Here is a 24,436-nt window from a genome sequence, read left to right on the forward strand (position 1 = left end):
CGGGGGATATATCAGAGTACTTCAAATGCTATGTAAGACATAAAATGATTATGGCCAAGAATATAGAACATCAGTTCTTAAACCATACTTTCTGTAGGAATACATACAAGCTGACCAAACAGTTACTCCTGATAAGGAGTAAATCACTGCCTAAATCTTCTGCTTGATAAGTGCCTTTGTTTACTCACCAGACATAGCCGTCTCTGTCAGTGGTGGGATTAAAAAATTATTACTACTGGTTCTGTGGGTGTGGCTTGGTGGGCGTGGCATGGCTTGGTGGGCATGGTTTGGTGGGTATGACAGGGGAAGGATACTGCAAAATCCCCATTCCCTCCCCACCCCACAAACCTGCTTTCCAGCTCCGTTCTCCTGTGCAGGGCAACAAAACAAGACCCAGCCGATTAGCTAGGACTTAGGAGGCAGAGAATAGATGGGGGTGGGGCCAGTCAGAGGTGGTATTTGCCGGTTCTCTGAACTATTCAAAATTTCCGCTACTGGTTCTCCAGAACTGGTCAGAACCTGAATACCACCTCTGGTCTCTGTTCAAGACAAAGAGATGTAACTTTCTCCCATTCCTTTGCCTGCTACACTTAAGCAGCAGAGCCTATTATTTCAGCAGGATATAATAAAGAAGTACGGTAATTATGTCTCACGAGAAATGTTTTGCAGCTCAAGCAGGCAAAAAAAAATTGAAAGGTTTTGAAAACTAAGGTCTTGACTTTGATATAAATTTATTTCCTTAGGGGGAAAAATGAAATTGACTGTCCTATAGCTACGGTTATTTTTCATCAAGTTCAGGTTGTATACAACTTTGCATGAACTGCCTTTCTACACAGTACTTATGAACTTATGGACCACTAGGGACAACAGGTGTAGAGTTAGCCAAGAGAGTTTGCATTTCAATCGCCTGTTTTGAACTTTGCATGTTTGTATACAGCATGTCTCCTATTGGATAGATACAGTAGATACTCAGGGCTTTCATCCCTTCCTTGGCCACTCACTTCTTCTGTCCCTGACCTTTGTAGTTCAGATTTTCATTTCAGTGGTTTTTTTCCCCCTCCACAAATGGAGAAGAGCACAGAGTAGGCTCTTAGCTGTAAAAGATTTAAGTAATTCAAGTGTTACTTTCATGCAAACATCAGCCTCAAGAAAGCTTTATTTAAAAATTGATACTTTTCTAAAGCTTTAAAACTTATGCTCCTAATTTTAGTGGTTTTCTCTGCATGGCTCTGTTATGATAATGTTTTTATTTACATTATCAGGTATTTGGGCTAAGAAGCACTAGCTTAGTAACTCCAAAATCTATGTTTTATGTAATGTGTTATTTGATAGCTTAAAGAATTATCTTACCTGTTTCCCATCCAGTGTGTAAAGACGCTTAACTACTCCTGAATCAAGTTTGATGGCATCCGTAATATCAGTGAGAACCTGCTCAAATGAATGTGCTGTTTTTTTGTTAAGCAGAATCCGAACTGCTTTACGTGGCTTCACACCGCTCCTGATGATGGTGACCAGTTTAGGTCTAATGAAATCCTTGTTCTCCTTTGAATCTGCAGGGCTTCCTTTGGCCGTGGCTAGAGAGGGCACTGAACGGGAAGTTGAGGTGGTCTTAACATTTACAGACCAATTAGGATTTACATTCTTTGTGTACTCCAGCTTCTTAAAAGGCTCTATTGAACCACACACATAGCTCTCTCCTGAAGAAAAAGAGACAAAGGATGGGTGGGTAGAAAGAATTACAAATCATTAACTCAGGCATGTACATTCTTTCTATAATCATTCAAGTCACTTCCTAAAGATTGACAGTGAAGACATGTTACTATTCCAAGGTCTTTAGTTATGAGATTTGAGGAAAAAATTGCACAGTAAAGTACACTTTGCCTAAACCTGAATAAATCACAGTTGCCATATTCATAACCTCTTAAGTTAAAATGCAATAGACCATCTAATAGCTTAGTTTGTTGTATTAATCCAATCGTTTTTAAAGAAAAGTTGGACATTTTGAAAAAGAAAATGCAGAGATTACAATAGTCAAAAGTTGTGGTCCCACTACTTGTGAACAGAAGAACCTGAAATGACTTTAGAAATCATATTGCCATGTGCAAGCAAGCAGGTCCATGACTGAAGAGTTCAATTAGCTGTTTACTGGACACAGGAATCTTGCCAGACTGACAGTTTGCACCTAGGTAAGACTAGATAAGGTTCAACAGCATTCAAGGAGGAATCAGACTTTGCCCACATGTGCCCACGCAGGGATTATGCAGATTAATTCCCCGTTTGACTCCTCCCTCAGGCTCAACCAGTATATACATATATAGCTTTGACAAAGAAATTCTAACATTTTTAACATTTATCTGATAGAAGGCAAATTGGAGGCCGAGAGATAAAAAGACTAGACCTACTGTTATTTCTTCTAATTTATGTTGTAGAATTACCTACAATGTTTGACAAAGAAAATTAATCGGCTTAGGAGATACATCCTTTAATAGAAAGAAAGTTTTAGCCCTAATGTATTTACAAGAAAACAGGCATTTAACAGCTCTATTTTTGTAGTAGAATCTGAAAATTCTTTTTAAAGTACTTTGTTCTGGAAAAAATATAGTATAACTTAAGGGCCAAAAGACAAAGCACAGTAATGATTTTCAAATGATTAAACAGGACATATTCTCTTTAATGTACATTGCCATATAATATTTTTAGTATCAACCACAAGGTCAGAAACCACAAAGTGTTCTTTCCTTGTATGCTGTTCCAAACTTCATTAACGTTCAAGCACTTTATTTTGGGGTAAAAATGTTTCCTAAATGATGTGGTATTGATACCCTACAGTGCTCTTCAAAGCAATTAAACTGCATGATAGTGAGCATCTTATTTTATCCCACTAAATGAATCTGTTTGCTATCACTAGATATATTGACAATAAAAATGGCTGAATTTAGGCTTCTTTTCATTACTTCTCAAAATCTCCAAAATAAAGGTTTGTTTTTTATATTTGCTTTTATATTAGTGCTCAAGTGACCAAACAGCAACCACTGGAAAAGGAATATAAATGTATTCTAAAATCTCTGCTGGGTCTATGCTAACCTATGCTAAATCACTGTAGATTCCTAAAATTCAACAATTGCCCTAACATACTTAAGATTCTCCAATAGTACATGATGGATCAGCTGCAGAAAGAATCAGGCATTGTTTTTAAAGCAGATATAATTATCCCCCTCCCAACTTTCATGTAAACATTGAACGAAGTCACCTAACAGGATCTTTTTTGGGGGGACTGCACTTTTTAGGAATAGGAAGGATAGTTTATTCCATTGCATGTCAGTTATATGGGTTTATACTTTTGTTCTTCCCTTAATTTAATGTAGTCAAACAGGGGTCACCAAAAATTAAAGGTGGGGAGACAGAATTGCAAGCTTTCTTAAAAACAGGACCAGAGATCACAACTAGATTTTCCTCTTTGTTTTGCCTGTACAAGTTCAAAGGGAGCAGTCATGGTACTGCAAAGTTTGAGAAATCTTGGGAAATATAAATTAAAATATAATATCAAAAGTAAGAGGCACATTGATTTCTTATCCAATCCCAACTTGAATGAAGCCATTCATTTTATTTTGGGAAGGGGCATATGCATTTACTTAGCCTTCTTAAAGGGCTGTTTCAGAACCTCTGCCTTTGTGCATGCCAAGGTCGAGCCTTATAGGTCTTTGGAAGTCAACCTCTGAATTGAACCTAGGTGCAAAATGTATTAGAATTTGCAGCATGTGGGTTTTCACCTCCAATCAAGATAAAAATCAATGTTCAGTAAAAACATAATCATCTAAGCTAAAATCCCAAACAAATAAGAATTCAACTGAAGATAAACATTGCCAAAAATAAAGATTTAGGAAATAGATAATTATAAATTAGTTATCAATAACTATCTTATTTTATGATAAAACTATTTCTATTGATTAATAACAACATACCTATACAAAATAAAAATATATATTATATGTTGCAGTACATTTCATACAGGCTACAAATATTATACAATGAGTATATTTTAACAGATGAAAATTCACTGAAGAGGAGGGATCTTGGATCCCTATTAGACAATCACTTATATTTGAGCCAGCACAACAGTGTGCTACACCCACCAAAAAGTCAATGCAATCCTAGGCTGCATTAACAGAGGAATAGAATCAAGATCATGTGAAGTATTAGTACCACTTTATAAGGCCTTGGTAAGACCACACTTGGAATACTATGTCCAGTTCTGGTCATCACAATATAAAAAAGATGTTGAGACTCTAGAAAGAGTGCAGAGAAGAGCAACAAAGAAGATTAGGGGACTGGAGGCTAAATATATGAAGAACAGTTGCAGGAATTGGGTATGTCTAGTAAAAAGAAAAACTAGAGGTGACATGATAGCAGTGTTCCAATATCTCAGGGGTTATCACAGAGAAGAGGGAGTCAAGTTATTCTCCAAAGCACCTGAGGGCAGGACAAGAAGCAATGGGTGGAAACTAACCAAGGGGGGAACAATCTAGAATTAAGAAGAAATTTCCTGACAGTGAAAACAATCAACCAATGCAACAGCTTGTCTTCAAAAGTTGTGGGTGATCCGTCACTGGAGGCTTTTAAGAAGAGACTGGGCATGAAATGGTATAGAAACTTCTGCTTGAACTGTGGGGTTGGACTAGAAAACTTCCAATCCCCTACCAACTCTGATGATGCTCTATGTTCTATGTATATACATAGAATAAATAACCCTTGAATAGATCTCCAATTTAGCAGAAACTGTTCTTTAAATCACAGTACATATCTAACATTAACTCTTCATACACTTTTTGCATATTTAAAAGATTAACATTAACATTGAAAAAGTTCATAGAACTTTGGCAGGGAAAAGAGACAAGCAAGAGAGAGAAAGAGAGACCTAAAGCTCTGTGTTTACCAAGGACAAAAGGCAATGTCCTAAAAAGTTGCTGACAAAAAAGTGCGTGTTGTGAGAGACACTATTCTGTGAGTAATCTGAATAACTGCTTCCTAAAAATAGGAACAATAAATGGCAGCCAGTATCCAAGGAGCAAGCTCACAACACAAATAAACAGGGAAGGGTAATTGCAGTCTACCACTGGAGAGAGGGGTTCAACTGCTTAAACATTTTAAACTCTCAGTAAACAATGTACATTTAGCTAATCTAAAAATGAAACAAAAAGAAATGAACTCTTGCCTGCTCAAACAGAGGTTACCAGAAAATGAGGATGGATGGATGGATGGATAAATGTGTTGTCTGTCTGTCTGTTTGAACAGAGTATACACAACTAGCTTTCAAAAAGGCAAAAGGAAATCACAATATTGGTTACACTATTATAAAGAACAGAGACAAATGTATATTAGCCAGATCTACCAGCTCATGCAGATTATTGGCTGACACAAACATGGATTAAGGGTATTTCCAATTCTTATTAAATCCATTGTTAATTGCCATCTCCTGCTAATCTCTGTGGAAACTAATGAGATTGACAACAGCTACAATATATATCATTTGAAAGTCTACTCTAGTAAGTTCTAGATTCTTGATGTTTTAATTTATTTTTCCAAACCATAGAACAGTATTGCAGAGATAAAGATTTAATACTACAGATCATTGATTGACTTCAAAAATGTTGTAGACAGATATTTGGTTTCTAGGTTGAAATCTAGGTCTGAATTACACAGAACATTAGTAGACTGCTGGTAAAAATGTGTTTGGCATTTATTAAGCATGGTGAGCTGGATCAGAAGGGCTTAAACTGAATTTGTGAACTTGGAGGCAAAAATCCTGAAGAATAAACCTTGGATACAAGACTGCAGACAGGAAGAAATTGGAAATATCGTTGTAATAAAACCTGCTGAACCATATAGTGAAAGATCATAAGGTTCATTGGCTATGGTTTCAAACCTTCTTAATCTTTAGAGTATGGAAAATAAAGGTGAGTGTGAACTGTTGGTACAAGAACACAAACATGATTTAATGACAAAACAGAATTGCATTTAACTGTTGAATATAAGTAACAGCAAACACTTATAGTGAGAGAGTTGTTCCAATATCTGACTCTAGAAATCAAATCAAGGATGGATTTGAAACCTATGAACAAACACTTCAAATTCATGTTATGGATGATGTAATTTTTATAGTTTTGCACAAATGACCTGGTCCAGAGTTGCCTGGCCCTAATATCTTCTTGTTGCTCACTCTATCAAATAAATCTAATAATTCCCAAGTCTTTAGCGTTCCCCTTGACCTGGCCCGGTACCGCATCAGGGGGGGGGCTGCCCCCCGGGGGGTGGGCGCTGCCATTGTGAAAAGGCGGTGACCTCCGGAGCTGTTTCTTCAAAAAGATAGGCGGGCGCTTTTGGGTGTGAAGGCTTTCGCCGGAAAAGGGCTCCTCCGGGGGGCCCCCATCTTTTGTGAGCGTGCTTCGTGCCTCACCGGAAGCACGTTTTTCATAAAAAGATGGCTGGCAGGGGGGAGGTTGTTCCACGGGGCGGGGGGTCCGCGGACGTTGGGACCCTGTGTAGAGGACTAACTGATAATACCTAGTAACTTATTTGGTGTATAATTAGATCAGTTTGTCCCTTCTTTTAAAGGGACTGGAAAATGTCTCACCTCTTTACAGATATTAGCCATAAGCTAAATATGTTCAAAAAAAAAAGAAAAGAAAAGTTGGGAGCACACCATTTAATATTAGTTTTTAGCAACTCAAAGAGGTGTAAAATCTCAAATGATGCTTTCCCTGTATTTTGACTGTATTATGAAATTAGTAGTTTCTGATTAGCTACGAAGCAATGGAATACTAAAAATGACTCCACTCTCACTGGAGCCAATGACTGTGTTGGAGCAAGGAGGTAGAAAACAAATAATCTCCTCAGAATTCTTCTCTGGAGCAAGGAGATGACCTAGAATTGCTCAGAAGTGCTCTATACTGTGGATCCTCATCAGGAGACTAAGTCAATGGTCTGCTACAGATTTTAGAGCCATCTTTGGCTCTAAGCTGCAGTTTGGAGACTTCAAAAGAACATACTTCCTTTCTTAATCACTGCTTAAAATTGTTTATTAACGAAATTTTGTATATTAGGAACTTTTTCAAAAAGCAAGTTTCATTATACTAGATAAGTTTCCTTTTACCTTTGGTGAAATAATTTTTATGTAGGAATTTTAAAAATTCTTATTTTAGAATAAACAGCAAAACCATGCTTAGAACATTGGTTTTGGAAAGTTTTAAAATTACTGTTTATAAACAGCCTTATTTTTTTAGAAATAGGATCTCAACATTAATTGCAAAAATCCTTCCTATGGTTTGTTTAAAATTCTATAAAAAATAGATGAAGATTTTGAAACCTTCCCATGGAAAAATGTTGATTAGGAAAAAAAAATACAAGGAACACTGAATTTGAGCACTTAGAAGGAACCAGAAAAATACTAATGATTATTGTTAAAGGAAAAGAGACTAATACACAATGAAGCAAAATATGGAAGAATTTATGGGAACAATGCATTCAGAAGATATTTTTAAGGCTGCCTACTATCATAAAATTGTAGAATTAAAAATGCTAATTTACAATTATATGGAAAAAGATGCAGCAATGGATTTACAAATGAAACTGGCTGATGTCCTAGTAATTAAAAGGGACATATAATCAGAAGAATGACATGAATGTCTTTCTTACCTTGGATTTACAAACGATGTGTTAAACAAATGAAGATATTTTTTTTGAGAAGTGAAATCAACTGTGGGACATTTTAAACAGATTAAATATCAAGATTCTTAAAAAACAAAAGGAAATAATGTAAAGTTGGCTTAATTGATCAATATATGTTTTGCTGCTTTTGTAGCTCTTAATGGACTTCTGATTAGGGTTGAGTGACAAGTTTATTGATTTATGAATAAGAGATAAAATATAGGAAGGGATTTTTTATGGTAGCATCAGAGAAAGTGAAAAGTTTCTACTTGTCCAGTTAAAAGGCAAAGTCATTTCACAATACATCTTTATTTTTTATTTTCCCTGCATTTTTTTTTTTAGTTTGTATTAGTTTATCTCTGTATCTGTAAACTTTTATTAAAATATTTTAAAAATGAGGTTAATACTTTATGAAAGTAGAACTGAATCTAGTAAGACATCTAGATGAGACCTAGATTCTGGTATACAGTACAGTAGGAGTTAATTGCAAAATGTAGTAGAAACATGACTTCTAAACAGCAGCTGATAACTTCATTTATCAAAGTCTCTGAATCATTTTAGACTGCTTCCAATAGGTGCTAGAAAGCCATAGAATTTCTCCATCTAGCACCTATAATTTGCTCTTGCAAAATCTGTTTTTTATTCTTGCCAGAATTTTAAACTGTTTTTGCCCCTGCAGATAAAATGTTTCCCACTACTTAGTTTTTATTACTTGTTTTATTAAATTCTCTTTAGCCCTTACACATTCATAGTTATACCTGTATTTTGATTTAATTATTGAAACTCAGGTTTTGCTGTGAAAGTGCTAAATAGATCCTGCAAAAAGGGGATTAATAAATTGCTAAAATATTGGAGACAGATTAATTGCCTCTTAGGATATGAGAAGTAGTTAGGGAATTATTAGAGAAATCCTTAAGAAAGTATCCTCGTTATTTTTTTCACAAACTGGAAGAAAAATCTAAATTTAGTCTTGAAACTCTAATCTGAATTGGATGAAAAGGTGGAAGGAGTTCTTAACAAGCATGTAGATGACAAAAGTGGGTACAACAACTAATAGTTTAAAAAACAAATACAATGTTATGCTATGCAAAAGAAATTGGCTGAAAATAACTAAATGAAATTTAACCAGTTGTAAAGCTCTTGACTTAGGAAACAAATTAAATAGACACGGTATAGGAAGATGGCTATCTAGCTTGCTAATAGTTTTTGCAAAAAAGATCTTGGAATACTAAATGCTTACAAACTGAATATTGTGAAAAAGGACTAATGGAATTTTAGGCTAAATAAAATTGTTTCCAAATCCCAGAAAATAATACTTCCACTTTAGTTTGCTTTGCTCATTTCATGGAATGGGTTCAGAGAATAACATGATGACTAATGACTAGGATCAAAGTTCCAAGAAGAAAAGTGTGAGTATTTGAAATGTTAAGCCTTGAAAAGAGAAGCTTTAAATCAATGGTAATTTTACTTACTTTTCAGCAATGATAACTGCCCAAAAAATATCCATGGAAGAATGATTTAATGTCCACCCCTTAAATATATGAATTTAGATAGAATTTGGTTTACAAGATCTATACAAATCAGAAATAAAGATATTGTATGCTTTTACTTTGCCATAAGATGTTTACAAAATCAGATAACTAGCCAGATAAATGTAACAACTTAATGAAATCAAGAACCGGGCAAAAGAATTGCCATTAAAACCTATGAAGGAATAGATCATATAGTCACATGTGGTCATATAGAATGAAGATTCAGTAAGAATATAGATGGCATGGACAGTGGTGGGATTCAAATATTTTTACTACCGGTTCTATGGGTGTAGCAGGGGAAGGATACTGTAAAATCTCCAGTCAGAGGTGGTATTTGCTGGTTCTCTGAACTACTCAACATTTTCGCTACTGGTTCTCCAGAACTGGTCAGAACCTGCTGAATACCACCTCTGGGCATGGAAATTACTATCTGACTCATGTACAGTGCATGCTAGTATTACTAAACTGGAATTTCAGATTTAATGCCCAATGACGTTTTTATAAAACGAACAAAGACCATATCACCTTCCAGGAGTTGATGAATTATAGTCTCCATGAATACATACAGGTAGTCCTGGACTTATTTAGTGACTGTTCATTTAGTGACTGTTCAAAGTTACAACGGGACTTAAAAAAGGTGACTTATGCCCATTTTTCACACTTACGGCAAAAGTCAATAGGGAATCCAGATTCACTTAACAACCATGTTACTAACTTAACTGCAGTGATTCACTTAACAGCGGTGACAAGAAAAGTTGTAAAAAGGGGCAAGCTCACTTAACAAATGTTTCACTTAGCAACATACATTTGGGGCTCAATTGTGGTCGTAACTTGAGGTCTACCTATCTCCGTATGCCTAATAACAAGGGCTGCTTGAAGCTGAGGTTTAGCCGTATCTAAAGCCAGAGGCTTCCATCTCTGTTTTGAAATATATAACTAGACAAACAAAAATCTTATATCAACTTGGAAATAAGTTCTGCTAAAGTTTAAAACTTTATTCCCAACTGCTTTATGTAAGCAGTTTAGAAATTGCATAGGTAATAAGAAAAATCCAAAAATAACTTCTGCAAAACCAAAATAGGAGAGGCTTGTTAAATGTAATCATAGAAACTGCCATATTTGAATTCATAAGTTAGGTATCTTTATGTTTAAAAAAGAGGAAGGTAACACAGGGTGTTAAAAAATAGCTATCATGGAAGAACCAACTATTCACAAAATGACTGCCATGCTGATTTCAGTCATTCACCAGAAGGCAAAGAGCTTGTTTCCTGATCCCTCAAAGTATTAGTGTGTGTGTGTGTGTGTGTGTGTGTGTGTGTGAGAGAGAGAGAGAGAGAGAGAGAGAGAGAACTTACTTGTGTGGCTGCTACCCATCCATTTATTCTTTTGAAGAAAGAGAAAATCAGGTGGGACAGGAAGCTGAGCCAGTGTTAGACGTGTTCATAAATATCATTTTATGTGGAAAAACTCCTTGCACTATGACTCATTTGCTGCTGTTTCCTCCAATATAGAACAAAATGAGGCCCAAAAGGGTAGAGAAGCTGTACATGTAATACTCATTACTATACCATAATTTCTCTTTTAGCTGATACAATGTTCTTATTAATGTGGCTAAAACAATATTTCCACCCCCATATTAAAGCAGAAAAGTTCAGCAAGCCTTTATGTCTGTTGAACCTTCTCCCAAATGAAGGAATATTAAAAAATAAAAAAGGAGTATGATGCTCAGTAACTATAAAAGATTTCTATACTGAGACAAAAGGAGGGATGAAATGGAGAATCATAAAGGAGATCATGAACAGAATAATGAACTATTTACATGGGAAGATTTTGGTGCAACTCTCCCTTGCATCCCTTGCTTAAAAACTGACCTTCCACAAGTTGGTCTAAAGTGGTGATCTTCTTTGCTCCATCAATAGTGTAGATGGTTCTCACACCTTGGGGCAGATTGACATTATCAGACAAAGTTCGGGTCAGGTCAGCCAGCAAAGCTTCATAAGATCTAAAGCGATCAGGAGATATGGCATATACAATCCCTTTGAAATATCGGTCCCCATTGCGATAGAAACGGACTTTTTTGGCTTTCTTCTCAGAGCTGAGGGTTTGTAGGGTGCGGGTTCGATAGAAACTGCAATGGGCACTATGGGTGGGGCTAGGGAGCCCATTCACCCGTGAGCCTCGGCTGTACCGCTGTGCTTTGTCACGCTCATCAAAGTGTTCCAGCTCCATATCTCTCCCAAAGGACATTTTTCAGAGTTAATCTGGAAAAGGGGGAGAAAGAACAAAGGAGAAGCTTATCAATACAGCTATAATGAAATAGTTGCTTTATTAACACAGGATAGTAAGGACTTTTCTATAACCACAGAATCTCTCCAATTCTTTCAAGAATGCTAGCTAAGAGAACCAGTGGCTAACATTAACTGCTTTAGTTTTTGGATGATCTTTTCTCCCCCTCCAGATATGAGTTAAAGACAACAATTTTCCTTGACTTTTTAAATAATCTATTTTTCTCCCTCCAAACAACCTAACCTTTTCTCCATTACCTTCCATTGGATGACTATATATTAGTATCTGAGATTATTATTAAATAGGATTTAATAATAAAACCTAATTGAAGGACACAAACTCCTCATTCTGTAAAGCCAAAGATTTATCCAGCTAATAGATCTGTAACATAATCAATGCACAGATTTAATTCCAGTAATGCAGTGACTAGGTTTCTTCAAGTTAATTATTTGGTTAGTAGGAATATTAACAGGATGTCACTTTTTTGGACTTCAAAGTAAACGTTCATAACTGAAAAAGTGAAAGTCACCTAGAAGTTGGTACATCTACCTATTGTCAGTTAAATCTTGTGTAGCAGCAACGCATTAAAGTTAGCAACTATACAACACCAGCAAGACAGCAAAAAGGTTAAGACAATTTTGAGGACTCTCAAAATTTCCCAGCATGGATAGTCCTGAATATGGATATTGCTGAGAACTATGGGAACTAAAGTCCAAATACCTATAGGGAACAGAGCTTGGGGAATCCCACCCTATACATTGTGTAGTTTTAAAATGTTACAGTATTAACTCTTATATCAGTAATACCCAAAATTACAATGCAGCTCTAAAAGAAATCAACAAGAACACACACTCATGTCTCAAAATCATCCACTACACTAGTGTTCCATTCTTTTCTATGACTTCTTTTAAAATCTGTGTTCTCTTTCCCATCCTATTATACTCCATTTCTACTACAAAATGATTTTCCTTCTCTTCTGAGAAAGCTACACTGTCCAATCTATTATGCATGGATAAATTTAGCATGCCAAGTTTCTGCCACTTGATCACAATAAACATACCAAATTACAGATACTGTTATTTAAATGTTGACTTTCCTGTTAGTATAGTAGTCAGTTAAAATGAATGACAGTTTTCTTTCCTATACAAACCCAACTGGATAAAGCAAGGTGCCTAAACACTGTCTACCATCAACTTAACAGAAGCAATCATTTGCTTTCCCTGTACTGTAATTCTGTTATACTGGGATTGCATTGAAGCCAAAACATGTCTTACTCAAAGATAAATTCCATGAATGAGACTTACTCATTCCCAGAATAGTACGTAAAGGACTACCTCTATATTAGATTATTGAGGCTTAATATAGATAACGTCTAGGGACATTTTTATTTACTCGTCTTAGTGCAGTACAGGGGCTAGATACACATATCAACTTGAGTGGCAAAAGGCTTCCAATGGAGAATTTGCAACGTGGGAATTTTCCCGGATTTGCAGTTCCTGACTGAACAACAGGTGGACTCTGTGACAGCACAACCTTTGCCCAGATTCAGTTGTGGCATTCATCAGCACAACCTTTGCGGTATTAGTTGTGGCGTTCACCAGAACAAAAAAATATGATAGCCAAACCTTGTCTATCTTCATCATCCTGAACATGGATTTCTGTAATTCATTTTGCATACTGTTAATTTTAAAGACCTATTTGCAGATGCAAAAGTATCCTGATTGGAAAATTGTTGCATTGTCACATGACACATGACTTTAGAAAAAATTGATTAAATCAGATTATTACCTATATGGCTTGGAATTGGAATATTTCTCAGACTACCTCCCAAGCAATTTCTGCTTACCTAACTTGGGTGAACAGAGAGTATCACCCACCCCCCACTAATCAAGAGGTGAATTGCAAAGAATGTTCTCTGGAAGGCATTCCCTCCTACAGAATAACTCATCCAAGGTAAAGGGATATCTTTCATATGTTATAAATTATATCTTCCATGACATTCTGGAGAGCTGTACAAAACGATTCTTTTGGAGGGCCTTTGGTGAATAGAATAGAATAGAATAGAATAGAATAGAATAGAATAGAATAGAATAGAATAGAATAGAATAGAATAGAATAGAATACTTCATTGGCCAAGTGTGATTGGACACACAAGGAATGTGTCTTGGTGTAAATACTCTATACCCAGTATACATAAAGAAAAGGTACATACGTTAAGAATCAAGAATCATAATGATGGTCCTAGGGTACAATCAAATCATACTAGGAAACAGTCCATATAAATTGTAAGGATACAAGCAACAAAGTTACAGTCCTACAATCACAAGTGGGAGGGGATGGGTGATAAGGAGTGATGAGAAGATTAACAGTAATAGTAGTGTACACTTTGTAAATAGTTGAACAGTGTTGAGGGAATTATTTGTTTAGCAGAGTGATGGCTTTTGGAAAAAACCTATTCTTGTGTCTAGTTGTTCTGATGTACAGTGCTCTATAGCAGCGTTTTGAGGGAAGAAGTTGAAACAGTTGATATCCGGGATGTGAAGGGTCTGTAAATATTTTCACAGCCCTCTTTTTGACTCGTGCAGTATACAGGTCCTCAACTGAAGGCAGGTGGGTAATAATTGTTTTTTTCTGTAGTCCTAATTATCCTCTGAAGTCTCTGTCTGTCCTGTTGGGTTGCAGAACCAAACCAGACAGTTATAAAGGTGCAGATGATAGACTAATTCCTCTGTAGAACTGTATCAGTAGCTCCTTGGGCAGTTTGAGCTTTCTGAGTTGGTGCAGAAAGAACATTCTTTGTTGTGCTTTTTTGATGATGTTTTTGAAGTTAGGTGTCCATTTTAGGTCATGTGATATAGTGGAACTTAGAAATTTGAAGGTCTCTACTGTTGTCTAGTATTGTAAGAGGTGTAGTATGGGAGGGTTTCTTCTAAAGTCTACCACCATTTCTACGGTTTTGAGTGTGTTCAGTTCCAGATTATTCCGGTTACACCACGAGGCAAGTTGTATAACCTCCTGTCTGTAAGCAGATTTTATTCTATATTTTATTTATTTATTTAGATATTTTAGCCCCCTGGTTTTGGCACAATATTTTTATTATTTTGTGATCTCAATCTCTTGCTATATTAATGTATTACCACTTTTATTTGTACTCAGCTTACAACCTTGAGTGTTAAGTAGTATATCACAATTATATACACGAACTTCCTATATAGGTCCTTCTCTTTGTGCTCTTGGTCAATCTCATTTAGTAGCTAGGCTCAAGCAGTACATGAGCCATGATTTATTGAATAAAGCATAATTGTTTGTCAAAGCTACCTAAACTATATTATGACTTAGCACATTGCCTGCATCAGGACATTATGATTTTATTCTAGCTGAGTGTGTCTCTCCCGATTCCTGACAAGAGTCTTCAATATGCAAGGGTTCAGCCTGGGAACTTTTTATGCAAAGCATCACTACCATGAACCTGAACAACAGTGAGAAAATATTGACAAGCGAACATATCCTGCAGCATAATATCTATTCTTAGTTCACTGCAGAATGATTAATAGGACAAGACTGCAATTCTAAACATATTTACTAAGAAAGAACAGTTTTATAAGTATATACATGTAATGTCAATGCTACTTTGAAAGAAATAACAACAGCAATAGCACTTAGACTTATATACCGCTCTATAGTGCTGTACAGCACTCTCTGAATAGTTTACAATAGTCAGCATATTGCCCCCAACAACATGAGTCTTCATTTTACTAACTTCAAAAGGATCGAAGGATGAGTCAACCTTGAGGCTGTCAGGATCGAACTCCTGGCTGTGGGCAGAGTTTGCCTACAATATTGCATTCTAACCCCTGCACCACATATCATTTATTTGTTTATATCCAATTTAGAAAGGAGCATGGTGGATCATGTGGCTAAGATTCTGGGTAGGAGATTAGCAAGCCCACGTTTGAGACCCAAGTGCTGCCGTGGGGTGGTGTTGTGCTCCTGTCCTTTGCTCTAGCTGCTGTCAGAGACATGAAAGGAGTCCCCAATTGGGCATCTCCCAGGCAACAGTGATGTCACAGGCTAATCCTTTCATCCCAGAAGCCTTGGTGCTTCTGACATGAGTGCTATGCTATCAAATTTAGAGATTACCCATCTCACTCACAGAGTGACTCATACCATGTTTATCTACTTGTAGGAATATTGATATCATGCTTATATTAATTTTTCAAACTCATATTTTCTCATTAAATAGAATAAACATTCAAATATACATGTTATGAAATGTTATAAAATATGCATATTCAACATGGAAGTGTCATGAAGAAAAAGCATAAATTCTATTCTATGCATAAATTGGCTTTGGATTCACTATTTCTAAATCAACAGGTAGAAAGTGAGGCTAGTAAAAGCAAAAATAGCACCAAAGATGCGTAATATATACATCTAGTTTGAAAGTGGTTTATCATTCTTCTTTCCAATCAAAGCAAGAAAAAATAGCAGAACAAGGCCTCCTACTAATAATTAGGCAACAGTTATATGGCTGATCAGAAAAAAACAGAAAATATTAGGAATTTCAAAATATTTGTCAAAAAATAAATATATTATTTCAACATCTATTTTCCAGCACTTTATAATTACTGGTATATTTAAAACTATAGGTTTTCCTATCTTCCACATGTAGAAATTATAATCCAGTTTTACTTTTATAACATTAGATTAGAACCCAATGTAAGCCCAATCACACCTTTTTCCCACCTAAACTGGGCATCTTCCAATAAAAATATTGCAGAAACTTACCATTAGATAAAATCATGATGTGATTTGCTTTAGCTTAGCATTATACAAAGCCAGAAATTGTAATTTATAAAGCATGGCTTATGGCTTAGTGCTGTGTTAAATCAGTCAGTTGTGACTTATTCAATGGACTAAAGCTACAAAAAACATAAACTTAATACAATGTGCAAATTATGCCATTTACTTCTCTCATAATACACATAAGCTGGGTATACAAAGGTCTGGATGTGTAGTTATTTGTCATTGTGTACATCCACAGTCTACTCTGAAGAGTGAATAAAGCTATAATTGCACCAAACTGGCTCTTTTTTGCAATTTTTTGCAATTTTGTCTCTTTTGGAAAACGTATCAGTAGGAACTAAAGGGGAAAAACAAAATCCCTGTTGCTGATTTCCAGTAGCATGAATATGAAGAGCACTTTTAGCTACTAGGATACTTACTCCAGATATTACACTAGGGAATGTCCATCTATTAATCTCAATGCATTGTCCTAGAAAAACATGCAATCTGGAGTTCCTGCTAGACTCATGTCCAGAACCTTTGACTAGCTTTGATGTATTTACCAGTTGCAGCCATTGTTGGAGCAGAAGGGACTGAAGACAGTGGCTCATGCCTTTGTTATCTTTCAGACTAAACTATTTGGTGATGCTCTTAACATTTAACCAGAACCTGAAATGGGCACAGAATACATCTGCTTACTTGCTGGCCAGTGCTAATTAGTTAGCAGAATTAACACCTATTCTGCAAAAGCTGCACTGATTGTATTGGGCTTTCAGGCCTAATTCATAGTGGTAGCTGTTACTTATAAGACTAGTATTCTTGCTACCTTTGGTATCATCTTCTCCAAGTAGAATCTGTCCATTAGCTAGGAGACAATGCTATAGGTACTGCCCTTCAAGAGAATTTGTCATTCTCAGGGGCAACCCTTCCCTGTGAAACAGCTAACATTGTAAGGCTAATCTACACACTTTTACAGGAAGAAGTTGGCGACCTTCCCTTTTTGCTGGACTTTGGTGGGTAGGTAGCTTGGGAGAGAGCACCATATTTTTTAAGTGTTTTTTTTTTTTAAATGGGCATTTTTAATATATGACTGTAAATCATTTACAATCACTTGAGTAAGTTTCATTTAACTAATCATACATATGTGTATGGGAGTAGAAGAGTTCCCAACTAACATGGCCAATAGCCTCCTAGCTTGATGGGACTACTATTCCATAATTGGCGTTACTGACTAGGAGTTCTATCTGGAGATTAGTTTAAAAAAGATTGTTTACCTAAGACAAGGAACTAGCTCTCCAAATGTTACTAAATCATAACTCCAAAGTTCAATCACCACTGACTATGCCAACTAAACTACGTCAAAATTATTTTGAGGGCCATGCATTCTTCATCTTTGTTTTATCATCTTTTTGAGTCCGATTAAAGGAACCCATTAATACAATTGCTACAAACCTAAGATTAAGATATCTTCAAATTCAGCTTGACTCCCAGAGGTTTAATCCATGTATTCCACCCAACCATTCTTGGCAGCATTGTGAGAATAGGGCATTTTCCAACTTTCTAATCTAGCTTCAAAACTAAAGGCACTAAAACCTTTAGAGAGAAAAGCAAGACTGGAATTACATATCATACCAATCTATAAACCACAGTTTATAAATCATAATGTCTGGATTCAAGCAAGATGCTATATCATGGTATGAGTTCATGCACCATGTGAATTTATCCAAAGACCATTTAGGAGGAGTTTTGTCCTCTTACAATTGCCAGTTCGTGTTGACTTAATGTGAATGTACTATTATCTTGAATTAGGCAATGAGTTATACACACTAGTACACTGGGGTTGTCTATTTTTAGTTTCAAAAGTAAAACTACAATTTGAAGTCCTATCTAATCAAAGATGATAATGAGATGTAACAATAACTATGACGTAGCAACTATGTTGTGTCTGGAGGCTGAAGGGGCCAGGTAAAGCCAAAGTCAAACCAGTAGTATTTTCAAATTCCAAAAAGATTATGTACAATACATATAACATTAGAAAGGCATTACAACTATAATTTCAAGATATGGTGCCGAAAATGCATTCTGCAAAGCAAATAAAACTGAAGGTTAATATTTCAGACTAATTACAGATCTGAAAAGATCATAAAAGTTATAGGGGAGAATCTTCTGTTTAGTATGAATCATATCATTCAGTAGGATCTCCTAAAATGGAATCAGAATACCATTCTATCAGAGCACACCTATTCATTCCTCAGACAAGCAACAATCCCTAATGGTTTAATCCTTAAACCAGATTAGAACCAAATACTTGGGCAAATTTAATCTCAAAAATAGCATTTAAAGCCAACAGGGTTTTTTAAAAATAAAATTTTCATGTTTAGATTTCTCATTCTTCATACTGATCGCAGGTTACTGAACGCACCCTGTAGAGTGTCTGGCTGTTCACACCACATACATCTATTACAGATTTCACACCCTGCAAATGTGGGTGAGTGATTTCATAAATCTATCAAATGCAAACCCAAATATATGACACAGATGAGCAACAAACCATTCAGAGACACTGAACAATAGACAGGCATTCAAAAAAGCCACAATCTTCAGTTACATAACCACATTTTTTGTTTTATTTAAGGCAGCCTTTAAAATGTGGCGCAAAGGCTTTAAATATAAACTAGGAAGACACGTGGAGCACCTAGATTCAGGGAGAGTTAATACATTTTCTGGCTAATTAATTGGAGAAAAAAATTATTTTTGTACTCTTTTTACAAAGTGCCATTATTTGCCACCATGTTATCAGATGGGACACGTTTTCCTTGTTTCTTGCCTGCTCATTTCTAAAACATGCTGCAGCTATCCATGTCTATCCTAAGTCTCCTCCTGTCGAGCTTAAGATAGGTGCAGGCAGTTTTCAGCTGAATATCTTCTACAGTATCCATTACCAGAGGAGGCAATTTAAAACCGGGAATGTCGATTCTAAGATTCAAACCCCTTTACTACCCACACAGGAACGATCCACACAATGAAATCTTTCCTCGTTGACATAGAGGAAACCACCATCACTAGCCCTCCATCTCTTTGCTTTAAACCACCCAACCTAAAATGGTGCTAAAATTACACAGCACAACCTCCACACTGCGGGAGGCGGGGAGGGAAAGAGCCCCCACCACCACCAAGCAACCTTCTCCAAGCCTCTTTCTTCCAAGACACGCATCCCTAAACAATGGGGATAGGTATGTGGAAAAACCCGCGCACGTTTTCCAAAACCCAAAACCTCTGCCTGCCTTACGTGCAGCTAAGGTGGACGGGAACCTAACCCGATTTCTGGCTGCCTTCTGCGAGGAATGGGGCGGGGAACAGCTTTGAAACTACCGCAAACGCTTACCTGTGCCTTGAAAATCTCAAGTCGTGGTCTCCTCGCCACTGCAAGCAATTGGACTTGTTTGCTGCAAAGGGGGTGGGTACCTCAAAAGACAAAGCCCAGCTTCCACTGCCACCAGCAGTCCCTGTGCTACCCGACTACTTAGCTTGGCAAGTGGGGCTGCCCAGGGAAGGTTTAAGTGGCTTTGGCTTTGTTGTGCGACTCCGCCTGTCTCCTTTTCCTCCGCCGGCTGAATTTGCTGCCGAGCCTTTCCTACAGCTGCTTCGCCTTTCTTCTCCTGCCGCTGATGGGAGCGATTTGCATTAGCCCGTCCCTCCTGAAATGCGGTTCTTCACACCAGGCTGGGCAAATCTAGCACGCTGCATCTGCCAGAGGGCGGTGCCTGCGCCTCCGCCCTTATTCTCCCCTCTTCTCCTCGGGAGGAATTAGAGACCCCCGAGGAACCGGGAACGCGGCAAACGTTTTCGCCACCCACTTGAGTGCTCTGCATCATAACCTGGTTCCTGTATGTTTGGCAGGGATTCCGTTTAAATAAGATTGGTCTTACTCCCTAAGTAAGTGGGCATTAAACCGTTGTCTGCTCTACTCTTCAAACCTTACTTAAGGAGGCGTTTACCTATGGTTAGTTTAATCATAGTTTATGCGACCCAGCTTTCTAGGTTTGCATGAGACTGGAACCAAAAAGCACAGGGCTGGGTTAGAAAACATACTAAGCTGTCGCATACTTGGGTAGTTCGTGGTTCATTGTGCTTGTGCAAACATACTGTGTTTTAATACCACACTATGCCATGATTTATGCATCCTTCACTTGCTAGTTTCCATATTACAGAATACCAGCCTGCTTCAAAATAGGTGAGGAAGGAGGGCAACCTATCCAACAGGTGTTAGGGTTAGGCTTTATTTCATGGTTTGTGATATGTAGGGAGAATGAAGATAGAAAGTGGGTAAACTCTCTGAATGAAATAATAATTGTGTAATCTTTGAATAGCTCTCAACTTGTTGCAGTAAGATTAAAGAGAAAGAGAAGATTCTGTTGTCAAGCTTAACTCTTAAAGTTGCCATGGACATATCTATTTTTGCAAAAATATGAAAGTGTTTGCCATTATCTTCAAGGACTTTTGAGGTGTTTTTTTTCCACTTTATAGACCAGTTTATAGTCTGGGTTCTAAGTACTTAACAGCCCTACTGGTGTGGCCTTCTTTAGCTCTTTTCAGGACCAGCCTAGATCAACTACACCAGTGATGGTGAATCAATGGCACGTGTGCCAGAGGTGGCACTCAAAACCCTCCTTGTGGGCATGTATGCCGTCACCCCAGATCAGTTCCATTGCGTTTCTCCATCGCGTTTCTTGTCATCATGTGCACGGAAACAAAAGTTTGTGGAACTAAAAAAAAAAAGTCCACTCAATCAATTTCAACTTCTCGTGAAAGAAAAAGATCTTGCAAAGTTGGAATTGAGTGAACTTTTTTTTTAGTCTCACAAACTTTTGTTTCCCTGCATGCGGCTTTGCTCCGCATTTGGAAGGCTTCTCACTGGGTGGTCGAATGCATCAAGAAAGACACCAACGCAGGTTCTATCTTGGGTGAGCTGCCCCGATCAGGGTTGGGGAACTCCTTTTATTAGGAACACACAAAAGGGTGAGTTTCATCCAATCATTATGTTACATGCGTAGGAGTGTTAGTGGATGCATGGCATCTCCCAATTGCAATGCCATGGTAAATTTAAACTAGCAAACCAAACTGCATTTCAGTTAACTGCCCTTGTGACGTGTTTTATGGCCTTGTTCCTGGTGTCTGTTTTCAGCCTACGTGAGACCTGGCATGCACCGGAACCATTGAGGTTGCTCACGTGAGGCTTGGCACACAATGGAATTGGCCCATTACAGCACCTGCACATGGTGGCAAGAAATGCAACAGAGAAACGTGACTTGGAGCTGAAATCAGGCGGGCAAAGAAATGCTTGTGGGAAGCGAGGGCCTGGGTGGTGGTGGGTGGGACAAGCTCCATGGAGCAGTGCTGCAATGGCAAAACGGGCAACAGAGAGGCTCTCTCTTCTCCTTGCTCTTTGGGATTGGGATAAGAAAATGAAGAGAAAAACCAAGAAATGATATTACAAAAGTTTTTCTTTTTTATCAGGGGTGGGTTTCTACCAGTTCTCACCTATTCGCTAGAACCAATTGTTAACATTCTAAGCAGTTCGGAGAACCAGTTGTTAGAAGAAATTACTGGCCTAATCCTGTAAGGAAGGCAGGAAGGAAACATTCTGGTGTTGCTTACAGAAACTGCCTTTCTTATTACATTCTTGGCAGGACTAGACTTCCTGTCTCTGGAACTTCTCTGGAGTTTTTTTTCCCCTCCTTTGCTGGTACTTTGCTTGTGTGGAGTGACCATTCAAAGTTACAATGGCAATGAAAAAAGTGACTTATGACCTTTTTTCATACTTACGTCTGTTGCAGCATCCCCACAGTCATGAGAGGCCAGGCGAGGAGATACGTGCCTCGATGTGAGTGATATTGAGTTGGCCACACCCATCCAATAACATGACCACCAAGCCATGTCCACCCAGTCACATGACCACCAAGCCACGCCCATCACCTAAGCCACTCCCACAGAACCGTTAGTTAAAAATTTGAATCCCACCCGTTTTTTATTGTTGCTAAACGTAATATTTCAAAAGCAGAAAAAAAATGAAGGCATAAAAATGCATTTATCGTGTTTTAGAATAATTAGCTGAACTCTGCCTTGTTTATCATTGTTTTAGGTAGTAAAAACCTCAGTGTTCAGGTTAAATTGCCGCGCGTTAGCACTTTGTGATAAATAAGTGGGTTTGGGGTTGCAGTTTGGGCACTTGGTTTCTAAAAGGTTTGCCATCACTGAACTAGGTCCTGCCGTCTAGTGTGGTAAGTGAATAGTATCAAGTCCTGATTAAACATCTTTTTTTAGTCTATAAGATAAATAATTTGAATGTAAGGCAGGGATAATGTGAGCCTTGGGATTCTACTGAATCTGCCATTTTTGCTCCAACAAGAATTCAATTCACAAAAAGGAGCTCTTTAATGTTGCATATAATATAAATAAACTTGCCCAGAAATTTCAAAATAGGACAAATATGGGGTCTTGCAAATATTCTACTTATTTTAGAAATAAATTAGACAAGTTATACAGGTAATCCTTGACTTACAATTCATTTAGTGACCGTTCAAAATTACGACTGCAGTGAAAAAAGTGGCTTATGACTGTTTTTCATATCTATCACCACTGAAGCATCATGTGATCAAAATTCAGGAACGTGGCAATTGGTTCATACTTATGACAGTTGCAGTGTCCCAGGGTCATGTGATCAGCTTTTGCATCTTTTTGACAAGCTAAGTCAGTCAATAAATCAGAATAGAGTTGGAAGGGACCTTGGATGTCTTCTAGTCCATTTCCCTCAAGCAGAAGATCTTATACCATTTCAGACAAGTGGCTGTCCAGTCTCTCCTTAAAAACCTTCAGTGATGAAGCACCCACAACTTCTAAAGACAAGCTGTTCCACTGGTTAATTGTCCTCACTGTTAGTAAGTTTCTCCTTAATTCCAGGTTCCTCTCTGCTTGATTAGTTTCCGTTCATTGTTTCTTGTCCTGCGCTGTGGTACTGCAAAAAATAAATTGACTCCCTCCTCTTTGTGGCAGCCTCTCAAATACTGGAATTACTGCTATCATGTCCCACGTAGTCCTTCTTTTCTTTAGATTAGCCAAACCCAAATCCTGCAACTGTTCTTCATATGTTTTAGTCTCCAGGCCTTTGATCATCTTAGTTGCTCTTCTCTGCACATTTTTCAAAGTCTTCAACATCTTTTTTTATAATGTGGGATCAGTATTCCAGTTATTCCACTCCTTACTAAGGCTTTATAAAGTGGTACTAATACTTCATGGGATTTTGATTGTATGCCTCTGTTTATGCAATCAAGGATTGTATTAGTGTTTTTTTGGCACCGGCTGCACGTTGCTGACTCATGTTTAAGTGATTGTCTACTAGGACTTTAAGGTCTCTCTCACAGTTACTGTTTTTGAGCCAGGTTTTGCCTAATCTGTACTTGTAACTTTGGAAGCCAGATTCTCTTAACCATGTTACTAACATAATAACGGCAATGATTTACTTAGCAATTGTGGCAGGAAAGATAGTAAAATGGGCAAAACTCATTTAACAAATGTCTCACTTAGCAATCTAAATTTTGGGCTAATTTGTGGTCTTAGACAAGACTAAGACTACCTGTATATTGTTTATTATCCTATCCTGCCTCTAGTTTGTTTATTTCCCACCTTTATTATTTTTTACAAACAACTCAAGGCTGCAAACCTATCCAACATACCTCCCTCCTCCTATTTCCCCCACAAGAAGAAGTTGTGAAGTGAGTTGAGCTGAGAGAGAGTGACTGGCCCAAAGTCAGCCAGCTGGCTTTCATGGCTAAGGCAAGACTTGGAATTGAAATATAGCATCTTGATCCAAAAATCTGTCTGTATTGAAGGTGGTTAGGGAAACCGAATCCCTAACTTTTGATGCTTATTTTTTTAAAAAAAATAGTGCTGATTAAATGTTTAAACCAGGGGTGTCCAACCTTGGCAACTTTAAGACTTGTGGACTTCAATTCCCAGAATTCCTCAGCCAGCAAAGCTGGCTGAGGAATTCTGGGAATTGAAGTCCACAAGTCTTAAAGTTTATTTATTTATTTTATTTATTTATTTATTTGATTTGCCAATTGTTTACA

General features: G+C 37.4%; 1 protein-coding gene across 2 annotated transcripts in view; it reads right to left on the minus strand.

Annotated features, from left to right (window-relative positions):
- The window catches only part of DCLK1 (doublecortin like kinase 1), a 172,182-nt gene extending 152,171 nt beyond the window's left edge, over window positions 1–20,011 (minus strand). Inside the window, exons 1-3 of one of the 2 annotated variants that reach the window (XM_026681879.2) lie at window positions 19,693–20,011; window positions 11,108–11,497; window positions 1,351–1,697 (exon numbers count right to left, since the gene is read on the minus strand). In XM_026681879.2, the coding sequence (XP_026537664.1) occupies window positions 1,351–1,697; window positions 11,108–11,483 (723 nt within the window). In that variant the 5' untranslated portion in view covers window positions 11,484–11,497; window positions 19,693–20,011. The remainder of the gene's footprint in view (window positions 1–1,350; window positions 1,698–11,107; window positions 11,498–19,692) is intronic. The other variant, XM_026681878.2, reaches the window with a different exon arrangement.
- Between the last annotated feature and the right edge of the window lie 4,425 nt (window positions 20,012–24,436).

The sequence above is a fragment of the Notechis scutatus genome, chromosome 5 (genome assembly GCF_049901735.1).
Source record: "Notechis scutatus isolate UNSWTSFEM ecotype Mainland chromosome 5, rNotScu1.2, whole genome shotgun sequence".
Taxonomy (NCBI): domain Eukaryota; kingdom Metazoa; phylum Chordata; class Lepidosauria; order Squamata; family Elapidae; genus Notechis; species Notechis scutatus.